General features: G+C 38.5%; 1 protein-coding gene across 1 annotated transcript; it reads left to right on the top strand.

Moving 5' to 3' along the window:
- Window positions 1–528: 528 nt before the first annotated feature.
- LOC139743575 (ADP-ribosylation factor-related protein 1-like) lies at window positions 529–10,873 on the top strand. The gene is made up of 8 exons (XM_071654055.1): window positions 529–683; window positions 3,078–3,180; window positions 3,828–3,915; window positions 5,111–5,193; window positions 6,407–6,488; window positions 7,646–7,716; window positions 9,689–9,789; window positions 10,736–10,873. The coding sequence occupies exons 2-8, from the start codon at window positions 3,088–3,090 to the stop codon at window positions 10,824–10,826; spliced, it is 609 nt and encodes a 202-aa protein (XP_071510156.1). The 5' UTR covers window positions 529–683; window positions 3,078–3,087; the 3' UTR covers window positions 10,827–10,873.
- Window positions 10,874–14,419: the final 3,546 nt, after the last annotated feature.

Below are 14,419 nucleotides of genomic sequence, written 5' to 3'. Positions count from 1 at the left end.
GCAAAAATGAACATCATCAACATACAAACAAACAAACAAACAAACAGCAACAACAATAATAGTAACAACAACAACAACAACAAAGATGCTTGTCAGGGGTGGGTTCCCAGATTTTGAAAGATGTCATCACACACGATTTTAATTTTATGTTGATTTCATTTTCTTTTTCAATTTTAAGAATACTGGTTTCTGGAAAAAGCTTTTGTGTGTATCTGTGCTCAAACCAACACAAAATGTCGAACAGTACTCAGTAGTTTATTATGCAAAGGTAGTCGTTCGCAAAGATAGAAAATAAAACAAAACAAAACAAAACCGCGCCCCCCCCCCCCAAAAAAAAAAAAAAAAAAATCATTGACTACCAGTACTGACAGTAGGCCATAGAGCTGTTGTGTAAATACAGCTCTATGTAGTAGGCCTACAAATTATCACACTACTAGTACCTTTGTGACATAATAGTGTGCCAGAGTGACGGATGAATGGATACTGTATGTAGAAGACAGTGTTTCCAGAGCGTGTTTCGGTCAAGCGCCATCAATCGGCGAACACGTGTCAGCAGCTGATATGTTTTCTTCACAAAACACAGCTGACGTCTTCGTACCTGTGGACACTTTCTCTTTCTACTAAAATCCATAGCCCCGGAAAAGTCAACGTAGGAGACCTTTTTGTCCCTTTCGACGACACATGTGAGTGAATTCTAAACATGTACTTCTAATAGAAACAGTGTTCATTCATTGTGTTAAATTAACTTCATTGTATTATGCCTATGGCTTATTGCTCTTCATTGTCCCACCTATTCGATTTAGTGTGGGCATAAGCGGCAAGCCAATGTAAATAATACGCGTGATAAATGACATTAGAGTTTAATTTAGAATCAAGAAAGAGGCTTGCATGTAGAAGGAATGAAGGTTTGGATGATGATGGGCTTGGCTCTATGAATTAACCCTCTTACTTTTCTGAAGGTTTTGTTTTTCAGAATACTATAGATTCTAGACCTAGATTCTGTAATTAATAAATCTGAAGTGAAGACTGCGTGGATCTGCATGAATTTAAAATACACGAAACCCATTCCCATTCTCAGCGATTCCAATTCTTAACGTCAATTACGGTATAGTCGCCACTGCGGTAAGGTCGCCAGACATTCACATCGCATGTAACGCGCGCCGCGATCGGAGATCAGGTTGGGCGACGGATTTTCATCACTCAAAATACATTCGTAATTCAGTTCGGGAAACCCACTCACAAGGGGGGCCCCTCCTTATAAGTAACCCGTCCCCCTTATAAGTAACCCCGTCCCCCTTATAAGTAACCCCCGGGGCACCCCTTATAAGGAGTCTCCACGTTTTTTTGCAATGCAACGCGAAAATGAAAGGACTGCGGCAATTCGCTTGATTATGTCCATAAAGCTTCACAAGTTTCCTAGTTACTCACGAAATTTGAGCAAAATCGGTTTGAGGCATCATATCTAAAATCATGGATTTAAATGCGATGTCAAACGACCCATGCGAATGCTGAAATGCGAGCGATTACTGGCGTGAGTGTCGCCAGGCGCGGCGGCGCGGCAATGCTTGAGTGCAGACGTGGCGACTCAGTACAAGTACTCAGTCGCCACGTCTGCACTCGAGCATTGCCGCGCCGCCGCGCCTGGCGACACTCACGCCAGTAATCGCTCGCATTTCAGCATTCGCATGGGTCGTTTGACATCGCATTTAAATCCATGATTTTAGATATGATGCCTCAAACCGATTTTGCTCAAATTTCGTGAGTAACTAGGAAACTTGTGAAGCTTTATGGACATAATCAAGCGAATTGCCGCAGTCCTTTCATTTTCGCGTTGCATTGCAAAAAAGCGTGGAGACTCCTTATAAGGGGTGCCCCGGGGGTTACTTATAAGGGGGACGGGGTTACTTATAAGGGGGACGGGTTACTTATAAGGAGGGGCCCCCCTTGTGAGTGGGTTTCCCGAACTGAATTCACCTTTTTCCTCCGTAAAAACACAAATAATTGTAATCAAAAATATATTTTACCATATTTAACAGGTGATAAAACCATTTTTAATGCGAGGATGTTTTTGATTTAGAATGGATTTCAGGTGGCAGATTAAGGGAGATTTTCAAATGCGGTGACCGACAATGCCTCCTTCATTGAAGCGTATGTATAACACACACGCTAATAATATGTGGCAGGCTATGGGCGGCGAACTAATTCAGTGCCGATATTAGTTCGCCAGCCCGGACGTGCAAAAGAATTACACACAAGTGGCGACCATACGGTAATTGACGCTATAATATAAATTTAAATTTAGGGTAAAGATTCTCAATGTCATTGGATATAGATCTCATTGTCGATTGTCTTGATGTACTGTGAGTGTGATGTCTGTGTCTGCACTTAAAGACAGACATCTGACAACCTTTGTAGTTTGAATGTGCTAGAGTTTCTAGACCATTTCATAAAATCCATAAATCCTTCAAAGAGTGATAAGTAACACTAACAGAGATTAAATTCACCAGCAGGTATGATTCAACAATATTGAGCTTACATGTAAGAGCTGGTAAATAAACTTTTTGTCCTGCTGTCTGCACATAAAAAATAATGTATCATAAATTCATATTGATTATTATGTGATCCTCTCCCCCAAGTTTCCCAACCCAAGCTTCCAAGTGGCATATTCTGTTATACAAAAATAATGATGTGCCAAATATTGCCTCCCATATGGTACAAGTGCACTGTCATTTTCTCCAAGTAGTAATTAATCGCTAATTTTGTTGCTTGGAAAGGGATGATATCGTGTACTCAATATGATGTTTACCCTGATTGATCACATGCTCACGAAATTATCTCGCAAGCCTTGGCTCTTGAAATACATGTAAGCAAGTATATACATCTATTTGAAATATGCAGCGTATCATTTAGTGATATTGATTATCCTTGAACATATATGCACTAAAGGAGAAATCATGCCATATGTAGACAAATTACGAACCACCACGTAATCTTTGAATTATTATGCAATATTTTTCAATGACTTGAGTGTCTTGAGACAGAAAACGATACTTTTGACTATTGATTTTTATCCACAGAAATGCCAGCATGTTTTCACTGTTTTATGGCTTGTGGCAGTATCTCTTCCGCCGAGATGAGTTCTTCATCCTTATTCTCGGTCTAGACAATGCAGGGAAAACTGTAAGTACTTGTCGAGCTAAACACACAAGACCAGTTCATACTCACTAAAATGTAATAATGATAATCTTCTTTGAGACGCTGACTATTCTCACATGATAATTTAGATGATGTCAGATGTATCTTGTGCCATTATGAGATCCCTGAGGCTGTATTGCAGTTTACCAGTGGTTTCCTTTGCTCCATTTCTTGTCATCAAATAACTACCATTTCATTTTGTGGATGTTATTGTGTAGTTTTATACTCTTCACAATTGATATGACTCAAATGCTAATCCTATGTCATTCCACAGTTAGTTACGACCATCTCTAATGTCACTTCCTTATCAGTAATGCATCAATTTTTCTTTGAACCATAAATTCTGTGATGTTTTTTTTTTCCAGAAATTGTCAGGCCCAGCCCTGACAAGCAGCCAATATGTTCCTACGTGGGTCCCGTTTCATAAAATTTGTTATCAGTTACAACTGCCACATTTCTATGACAAATTTGCTCTCAGCCAATCAGATACAAGGATTTCAGTAACTTAGAACAACTATCGTAACTTGTTATTGATAGCAACTTTTATTAAACGGGGCCGTGATCATCCATATTGATACATTGTACAAACTCTGCAGTGACCATGGAACCTTAATACCACTTTGCCTCCGCAGACTTTTCTGGAGCAGGCTCAAATGCAGTTCAACCGGAATTACAAGGGGAAAGCTCTGGACAAGATCACCACCACTGTCGGCCTAAATAGTATGCATGTCATTTCTATCATTATATGCATCTGCATCCAGTACGGTATTACTTTAAAGCCCTTTTGTGCATTAGGATATTTTCAGGGTACAGTTGTAGGATGTCAGGCTGACCTATGTCAGAATTAAGACATATTTGCCACATTGGAACTCCCCTTACACTTCAAGGTGCTGCATGGTTTTGGATTTCACATTAGCAGTAAGGGCAGTAGCTGAAATATGTGCTGGTCTAGATGTCAAAGGTTGTTCTGCTCATGGAATAGATTGTATCGTTGATGCCACAACCATCTTTGCTCACTAAAATACTCCCAAGGATGTGAGCACGCAAAAACATGTCACATAGGAATGACCTAACTAGGCAGTACTCTTTCCATATAAAACAAAGACAAACATTTACCACACATGAATGAAAATACACTAAAAACACTGCCAGTTCGATACCTGCATTAAAGTTTGGATATATTGCTGGGATATACTCTAAAATTGCAATAAAGTGAACGTCTATAGTTTTAGCAGGTTTAGGAATTACTCCCTGAATAGCGAATTTCACATGCAGCCCCTCAGAAACCTCTTTATGGCCAGGTTTGCTGTGATTGTAAATCCATATTCTTGCAGTTTCCATAGCAACCACCAACATACAGCTGCTTTTCTCTTTCCAAGCTTATGATTTTGTGTTTTTTTTATTTTGTGTATAACTTGTTAGCTTGCTTCATTTTTTTTTTTTTTTTTTTTTTTTGGGGGGGGGGCCTTTGTGCAATAGTTATGAGAAGCAAAAGTTATAACATTTCTTAGGAAATAGAGTCCTAGTCAGTGGATTGATGACGCTGAAAATAATCATGATAATTCAATTCAGTTTGATTCAGATCTTATTTCCTATTTCACATGAATTCTTTCAACTACAATTATTACAAGATATCAATGTAATACAAAAATAGTATATGGACATGCATTTGAAAGTGGAAAAAAAAATAAGAAAATGCATGAGATATATTATAAAACTGTTTGAACCAAATAATTATGTTTTTGGAAAACAGAGGCCCACATGAAATAACATCAAGAAGAAGAAAAATGATGATCATAGTCTTGTTATTTGTTGGTGTTGCTGTCAACACCATTGTCATTTCATCATCATCATCATCACTTTTATCATTTTAACACTCCGTTCCCATTTTTGTTCCCTTTGTACTCCTGCGCAGTTGGAAAGATCGACATCTCCTCAGTCAGACTGTGTTTCTGGGACCTCGGAGGCCAAGATGAGCTGCAGGCATTATGGGACAAGGTTTGTTCGACATCATCAGTAGATTACTGTAAAACACAATATGTTCGCAGCATGAAATTTTTTGCGAATTGGAGCTGACGGCCTTTTTCGCGGCATGAAATTTTCCAACATTCATTGCATATAGTGTAGACAAAAACTTTCATGTGCATTTTAATTTCACGAATCTTGGCCATCGTGATATTCACGAAATTGAAATACCCACGAACATTACTTGAGGCCAATCAGAGGACCAAAGATAGTATCTTTGAGTTTCCCAAATGAAGATGAAAATGAAAAAAAAATATAATAATGGGTCGATATATTACTGTTCTGTTATTTTGTTTCAACTTTTTGTCATGCGTGTAACGAATAGTTATGCTATTAGAATATATACATTCACAACAGCTATTTGTCCTCAAAATGAATACTGATATTCCATTAACCCAAACTCTAGATGAACTGTCACTGAACTGCTTGTGAAATGACATCAAGAAACCGGTATTTAGGATAACTTTGCATAGCTGTACAATATAACTATCACTGTGCAATATGCATCAACTGTCAGACAGCCACGCAAGTTATGTGCATTTTTTTTTTTCAAAAGTGCATTCTTGACCTGTGTCGCCACATCAAAAGAAGGAGACACTTAGTTCATCCCTACCAGATCATTCAGAGTGTGCACCCCATGACAACAAAAGTTCTTGTGTACACTACATACATGCATGCCATTGGCCATTTCAAAAATTTCATGCTGCAGAACGGGCCGTCTGCTCCAGTTTGAGAATTGTTCATGCTGCGAAAATGTCTTGCTTAACAGAATAAGTTGTGTCCTTCACATCAAGATTTTGTGAAGTTGTCAAATTTAAGTGATGATGACCTTCAAAAGGCTCTGGGTCATCGTTGATGGATTAGTGACCAACTACACAATCTTTATTTTGATGTCTATAGATATACAAATTATTGGAGAGGTATAAGGCCTCGAGCGCCTTGCCTTGTCTAATTCATGAGTGCAATTGTGACCCACATCACCCTTTTTCTGTGAAAAATATGTAGAATTAAAGAATTTCATAATTTTGTCATTTTATGGCTATTTCTAATGACACTTTCACTATTCTTGTGTGATTTATTTTATTCCATTTATCAGACTCTGCTTCAACATGCAACAAATTTTCACATTGAAGTTTGTCTGTTTCTCAACCTTCGATTACATGCACTTTTTATTCTTAACCCGCAGTATTACGCCGAGTCCCATGGTGTGATCTACGTTGTCGATTCGTCAGATCCAGACAGATTGGGAGAATCAAGAATAGCTTTTGGTAAATGCAGCACATTAAATATTCAATTCAACAGTGACCAAGATGCGTAGAATGTCACAAGTGCTTAACCCTAATTATGGATAAGGCACTAACTATCACACTTTAAACTACTTTGCGAAAGCAAAGGAAATTAAAAAAAAAAAAAAAAAAAAACTCCTATCTCCCGTACAGCACCCCACCCTTAGTCTCTGACCAGGGCAGTGTTGTGGATTTTTTTTACTCTTTAACCCATTGTCCCATAGACACTTGCCCGAGTATGCTCAGGACTCATCCTCAATAGGTTAAAGTACAGCTTCATCAAGCTTGTAGCACTAATTTGTGACATACTATGGATGATTTGTCATTAAGCATAACCTAAGACTTCATGAGGTGAGCTTCTGTAAAAACATTTCATTCATAGTAATACTGGCAGATTGGCATGACAAATTATAATTCTAAGATGGGTTTAAAGGGATGGTACAGTATTGGTGGAGATGAGAATTGGGCTTTGAACTTTTTGCGAGATACCAAGAAAACACTGATGAAATAGTACAGAGCATACCATTTTAAGAGGAATTCAAAGTTTATTTGATGAAAATCGGGTTTGGAATGACTGAAACATACAAAAACAAAGTAAAAAAAAGCGATGGTAATAAAAGGTGGGTCCCACACTTTATTAGAATCACTCTGTTTTGGATATTTTCGCCATTGAAAAAACCAATTTTCATCAAATAAATGTTGAATTCCTCGTGGAATTACATGCTCTTTCATATTTCATAACGGGTTTCTCATCTCACCAAAAAATGTTAGAAACCTGAAATTAGGTCTCAACCAAAACTGTACGATCCCTCTAACATAGGATCTTTGTGCTCTGAATGAAATTTATGTTCAAATACTCTTTTTTTTTTAAATCTCCAGGCAAATCAAAGAGGCAACTTGATCTGAATACTTCAACATGACACTCTGACACTAAATGTCATGCTCAAATTGACACAGTACACACTGAACACATTTGTATCATGTTTAACACTACAGTGTTCATCATTTTGCATTGCACTTTACACCATGACTGATATGGTATGCATGCAACATGGTGAACAGTACACCCCACTCATTACACATGACACCAAACACCATTGTAATCAGCGAGTCTGCTTACACTCTTGCCCCTTACACAGAACACATGCTGGAGAGTGATGCACTGATCGGTGTTCCCCTGCTAGTTCTGGCAAACAAGCAGGATGTTGAGGTAAGATGTCCGACATCTCTACGGTAACCAAAAACCAGGTTGGAGTAAGTTACTGTGTACACCATATAGTCATGACTTCCCGACAGTTTTTTGAGTGGTTAAATTTGCTATCATGGAGTACAGCATTGGACAGAGAAATGTATGTGTGCATGTCACATTCATTGTGGGATAAGAGTTGATAGTCTAGTGCATTGTCAAATTTGCAAATAGCTCCCGACTTGGGAAGTTCGTGAAATAATAAACCCTGCGAAATATATGGTGTATACAGTACTACTTGCAAAATTAGGAAGCAGTGGTCAGTGTTGTTTGAGATGAACCAGAGCAGAGAGTCATGCACGTTTCGTGTGTTCATATCAATCAGTTTTTGCTTGTGTATTTCCTTGTTTCCTTTTTTGTGTGTGTAGCGTAAAGGGATGCTATAGTTTTGGTGGAGGTGAGGATTCAGCTTATAACTTTTTGCAAGATACTTAGCAACCACTTTATGAAATGTTACAGAGCATACAATTTTAGGAGGAATTCAATTTGATAAAGATTGGTTGTGACATAGCTGAGATGTCTACAAACAAAGTAAACCAAAACAATCCTAATAAAAGATGGGCCCCACCTTTTATCAGGATCACTGTGTTTTGGACATCATGACCACTGTAAAACCAATTTTCATCAAATAAACTTTGAATTCCTCTTAGAATTATATGCTCTTTCATATTACATAAGAGGTTTCTCATGATGTCAAAAAATCATCAAAAGAAAAATAAGAAACGTGAAGCCCCATTTCAACCAAAACTGTACCATCCCTTTAAAAAAATTTTCTCTCCTTAACATCAAAAGAACTTGGTTTTAAAAGAGCTTTGCAATGTACGGCCTTGAGATGGAAAAACAGCGTATGTCGAATATTCATGAAAATTGACTTAGTCACATATTTCAGCTTATTTCAGTATAATCCAACTCTTGACCAAATTTTGAGATCAGAACCCATTCCGTTACTGAGATGTGATGCTTCCTCCCAGTGGGAATTGTTCAAATTTTGTCGGCAAAACAACGTAAGCGGCAATGGGCTTGCCCCTGCTCAACACACGTTGGGCATGGACTTGGCAAAACAACGTATCTACATGCAATACGTTGTTTTGCCATCTACATGTTTACGCAATGGTAGGCTGCGCACGCATATTGACGTTGTAGGACATTATACGCGCACAAGTGATCGAGACTTATGTTGTTTTGCAGTAGCAATGGCAATAGCGTGGTTATGTTCGACGGCAAAACAACGTATGTTTTGATTAAATGCAAATTATTCTAAAAAATAAAGGGTCTAGTGAAATCAATTTACATTCACTGTATTTCTGATACTGTTGGTCCTTCTAGGATAAGATATGAAGTGTTTAACGAAAACAGAAAAAGAGCTGTAGGTTTGCGAAACTTCAAACTCGATTTACTGGAAATGATGTTGGATGTAGATACGTTGTTTTGCCATCTCAAGGCTTTATAGCAGTATGACTGTCAGTGCAGGGGACACTGTTGCAAGTTGCAAGTCGCACCCTTTTCTGACAAAAAAAAAGAAAGAAAAAGAAAAACTTAAAAGCTGAGGAGCAGTTTATAGTGTGGAAAATCAGCAATAGCACTGGTTATAATATGCAATGAAATAAGCATTTATAGTTTTGGGAGAAATTAAGATGGTGTCAACTGAAAATTCTGCCTTATTTAGTGATTCATTGTCGTGCATTTGGCAGCAGTAGTGTAAGCAATTGCCAATGCGGAATTTAAGAACGCAACTGCACATGGCTTTCAGCAGTCTATTACCTAATCACACCACTGTATATTTGTGTGCTTTATGACGCCTTCTATGAAATCATGGCAGAGTAAATGGGTAACTTAGGGGGTACGGATATCTGCCCAGCGCAAGGTTCTCTGAACATTTTGATTGTTGGTCATGTGACAGTTGTTTTATTGTTGTTGTTTTTCTCTTTCTCTGCAGGGATGTGCCCCGGCCAGTGAGGTGAAGAAAGAGTTCAACAAGACGGCCAAACTGATCGGTCATAGAGCTTGCCATATGCAGCCCGTATCAGCACTTACAGGGTAATAATGGCCTTGATGATAGTGACACTATGTATGCCGATTATTCTGTGAAACACGACTTGTGTTACAATTTTGCAAGTGGTTGTTGTTTCCAAGCAAAAACGATACTGGCGCAAAGAAGTGCATGTATCATCACTTTTAAAATGAAAAAGTTGTAAATTTCCACTTTGGATACAGTATAAACCCACATGAAGTGTTTGTGTTACCGGAGGATATATTTGTGCATGTTGTTAATTTTACAAATATTAGTCAACTCTCAAATCAACAAAAAGAAAAACTTCTTTGAAAATACCATGCATACAGTAATGATGATCGTGGTAGTGATACTTGTGAGACTAAAATTTACTATTATAAGTTATCATCGAAGTAATGAGGATGATAAATTGGTAATAACTATTGCAGTGATAATTGCACAAACTAGATTACTCCACTATCGCTTTCTTGCTTTTTGCAATGGCGCCATCATTTTTCTTCCGCCAGCATTGCAAGCTTTTCCTGCCGTACACTGGGATAAAATACAACAAATGATGGTTAGAGCAGCACTGTGATTATCATCAGTATAGGAAGAGGCTTGCTGATCTTCAACCACACTGATTATAAAATATCTCTGAAAAAAATTTGTGTATTGAAGCTGTTATTTATCATATTCCGTCAGTGTGTTGGAGATGCGTGCATTTTGCAGAGGAAACTTCCCTTTCAAAAAAGAAAGAAAAACAAAAGGATCCAAGTGTTATCACAAGAAATCAGCCATGAATGTTTCACAAGCTTCAATTGAATGCAGTCTCCAAAGACGAGAAAAATCAAGCCATACACCACTCTGTGATTGTTGGCGAAGGATGTTACTAACATGTCTTTCTGCTCGACTCTACCACACAAGAACTATTGAGATCAAAGTAACCAAGATGATGATGCAATCCACACGGTACCCATTTCTTCCTTTTCCCAGAGAGGGCGTCAACGAGGGCATTGACTGGTTGGTCGACAGCGTGAAACGCAACGCCCCCTGGAGACCTCCCCGCGAACCCGAGATCAGCTGAGACAATCGATCAGTTTCAGGTGCCATGGAAACAACATCTCAACCAGGACTGGGCCGGACCACCATGATAACCGCCCATGGAGAGAGTATAGGGATGTCCTCCACCAAATATTAAGTGGTCTCTCTTTTTTAGTGGGTGTGGTTTAATAGGACTCTGGTATGATGTAGATCTCGCTCCTGTACGTATCAAAGGAGGAGTGATGAGATATTAAGTTGTTGTGGGAACTGCTGTAAAGTTGCCAAGCTGTATCAGGTTTAAGTACTCAACAGTTAAAAAAACAATTTACATCGACTCCCTGTTTCATGCCATCACACAGTTTTTCTTTGTTTATTTTGGCTTGGTTTGGGTTTTTATCTTTTTATTAGGTTTTCCAGTTTCAGTATGTTTTATTTTTCCACTTGTACAAATGAAATCGTTTTCACAAAATCAACAATTTTCACAGCAAAATGTAAACAAGAGTACTCAAAAGAAATAGATGATTATGTGTATGGTATACGCACATATATTTCACTGTATCTTAAGGTATATATAGATGGAGGAGACAGTTACCGATGAGCAATTCGCTTGACTTGGATAACAGCCTATGGGTGATATGGTTTGTCTCAGTCCTTTTTTGAGGGGGGGGGGGGGGGGGGGGGGGAGGGGGGCTACTTTTCTTGCCTGCCTACATTATAAGTCAAAACACTTGTATTCTGTTCACATTCATTGCTTTATTTTTTATCTCTAGACATCCATGTTCAAAAAGAGAAACAGTTATTCTTAGAGATCTCTTACATTTGTATCTTGGCAGTTGGTTCTTGGTCATGAACCTCGACCACAAAACTATGTGGTTACCCCCCCCCCCCCCCAACCCCCCCCCCCCCCCCCCCCCCCCCCCCGGAAAAAAAAAATACAAACAAACAGTATCATGAATACTGATGAAGTGGGATTAAATGTTTCATCAGCTGAACTTGATACCGGTGACCAACTGGTTGAAAATTTCTTATGTTCTCTCCATGCTTTCATTCCCGAAGGCAATACTGTAAAAGTGGATATTTTCACACGACTAATTTTTCGTGCTCAGCCGGGTAATAAGAGTTTCGCGTGTTTTTTAATTCTGTGGAATAAAAACATCAACTACTGGAACAAATGGCAAGCAAAAATATTTGTGTGCTTTTATTTTCACGCTAGGTTCTGGTTGCGCGAAATGCGCGAAAATTTCAACACCGCAAAAATTTCCACTTTTACATTAGGCCTCTTTATAATGTCTCTGTCCGTATAAATGGCTACTGCGGTCAATTGGAATCTTTCTGTGAATTGCAGGGTATACCTTGATTTTTAAAAAAAAAAGAAGATTAAATTGAATAATATCATATTTATGCAAATAGAGAGGAAAATATCTAGTTTGACTTCAGTAATTTTTAAAAGACTATCAAAGGCACCTTTAACCCTAAAAAGACTGGGCTATTTTGGTAGCTCGAAAGACTGGGGGGCCTCAAGGGGCCCCCCCCCCTCAGGATCTCGGCCGTGGATCGCGCGATCGCCGCAGAACTTTGCACAATGGTAGTGTGCGATGTAATCTACAAGATCGTGTTTTTAAATTTTAGAAAATAGTTTTCTTTTATTTATTTTGATTGATTATGATAATTTATGCCCCCCAGTGCAGTTAGGGTTAAGCCGATTTTGTAACTGAAATGTTTTTTTCCCAAGCGAATCATTGACCCTGGTGTTGTTTCTTTCTTCATGGGTTGTGATTTCAGTGTGAAGTTATTATTATTATTATTATTATTATCACCGTTCTTATATAGCGCATAATACCTTTGGCAAGGTCTCTATGCGCTTTGGAAGGAGACAAAGAAGCATACAAAAAAATATAAAATTTTACAGAAACAGTAGAATGCTGCATAAATCATCATCAACAATCACTATGTTACTTTCTGAGCAGATACGTTTTTAAAAACGTTTTGAACTTATTAATGGAACTCGCATGTTTTATATCACTTGGGATGCTGTTCCACAGTTCTGGGGCAGCATGCCTGAAACGTTTGCCATAATAGTTTGTTGAAATGGAGGGTATTACGTATAGATCCTTCCGTGATGATCTAAGAACTCGCATAGGTTCATATTTTACAAGGAGATCTGTAAGGTAAGAAGGAGCAGTTTTGTGGAAACACTGATAAACAAGCAGTAAGATCTTAAATTCAATACGTGATCTGATAGGAAGCCAATGCAAGGCACGTAAGATAGGTGATATTGACTCATATTTCTTGGTCTTTGTCACTAGCCTTGCAGCAGCATTCTGGATAACTTGTAGTTTCTGGAGTTGGTTTTCTGGTAAGCCATACAAAAGACTGTTGCAGTAATCAATGTAGCACATAACAAATGCATGAACTAATCTTTCAGTGGTTCCTTTGTCAATATACGGTCGAATTTTGTTGATCTTATACAAAGCATATGAGGCTGACCTGCATCTAGAAGTAACATACTCATGCAACGTAAAGTGATTATCAAACACGACCCCAAGATTCTTGGCCATTTTTACAGGGAGAACCTGTGAGCCATCAATATCAATGGGTGGAAAGGAACTACACGTATGAGAACGAAATCTGGACGTCATATGAAGAACTTCTGTTTTCTTACTATTCAACATGAGACCATTCAACCGTGACCACTCTTTAACTGCTCCAATACAGTTTGTTACTCTGGGAAGTAATTCTGACATGTCAGATGCAGTGAAAGATACATATATTTGTGTATCGTCTGCATAGAACATTTTAGAGAAACCGTGTGCTTCAATTACATTTTCCAAAGGAGCAGTGTACATTGTGAAAATCAAAGGTCCAATAACTGATCCTTGTGGGACCCCACAGGTCGGTGTGTGGGGTGATGACTGGATCCTATCAATGACGACAGACTGTGTGCGAGATGTAAGATATGATCGAAACCATTCAAGTACACAACCTCGGATTCCAAACCACTGAGGCAGTCTCCGCAGGATGGCATCATGACTAATAGTGTCAAACGCGGATGAATAGTCGAGAAAAATCACTATTACCTCTTGGCCCTTATCTAGAGACATAAGAATATCGTTTGACACACGCAAAGTTGGTTTATTTACGGTATAAGGACTGTAGCTGTGGTTTGCAGGCAGTAAAGGCACTGAGTCCATAGAGTTCATATAGAGAGCAATATGGTAAATAATTATGCCATTAATTTGTTATTTTGTGTGTGTCGAATGCATTGTTTCAGGGTTCCCATAAATTAAGGGTACAGTACTCTCCATGTAATCGGGTATCGCTTAAACGGGTACTCCGTTTAATTGGGTTGTATTGTCAGAGTCAGTTCCAATGCACATTAAAATTACCTGATAATCGGGTTGCCTCTCCGCATAAACGGGTCAAGAATTTTCTTGTGATCCAATTTCTACCCACATTTTATCGCAGATATAACACTTCACAAAATCATGCATGTCAAATTTGTCACAGCTAATCACAATGTCTGCCTAATTTGCAAAGAAGACCGATCATTTTAGGAGTGATTAAACATGCAAACACTTGTACACGTACCGAGTTGCCACACGAAAACAAACATTACAAATGTAGCAGGCACTCACA

Source organism: Diadema antillarum, unplaced genomic scaffold (genome assembly GCF_040938485.1).
Source record: "Diadema antillarum isolate AM-2024a unplaced genomic scaffold, OU_Dant_1.0 seq00001097_RagTag, whole genome shotgun sequence".
Lineage (NCBI taxonomy): Eukaryota > Metazoa > Echinodermata > Echinoidea > Diadematoida > Diadematidae > Diadema > Diadema antillarum.
This window is presented reverse-complemented; position numbering and strand designations above follow the sequence as displayed.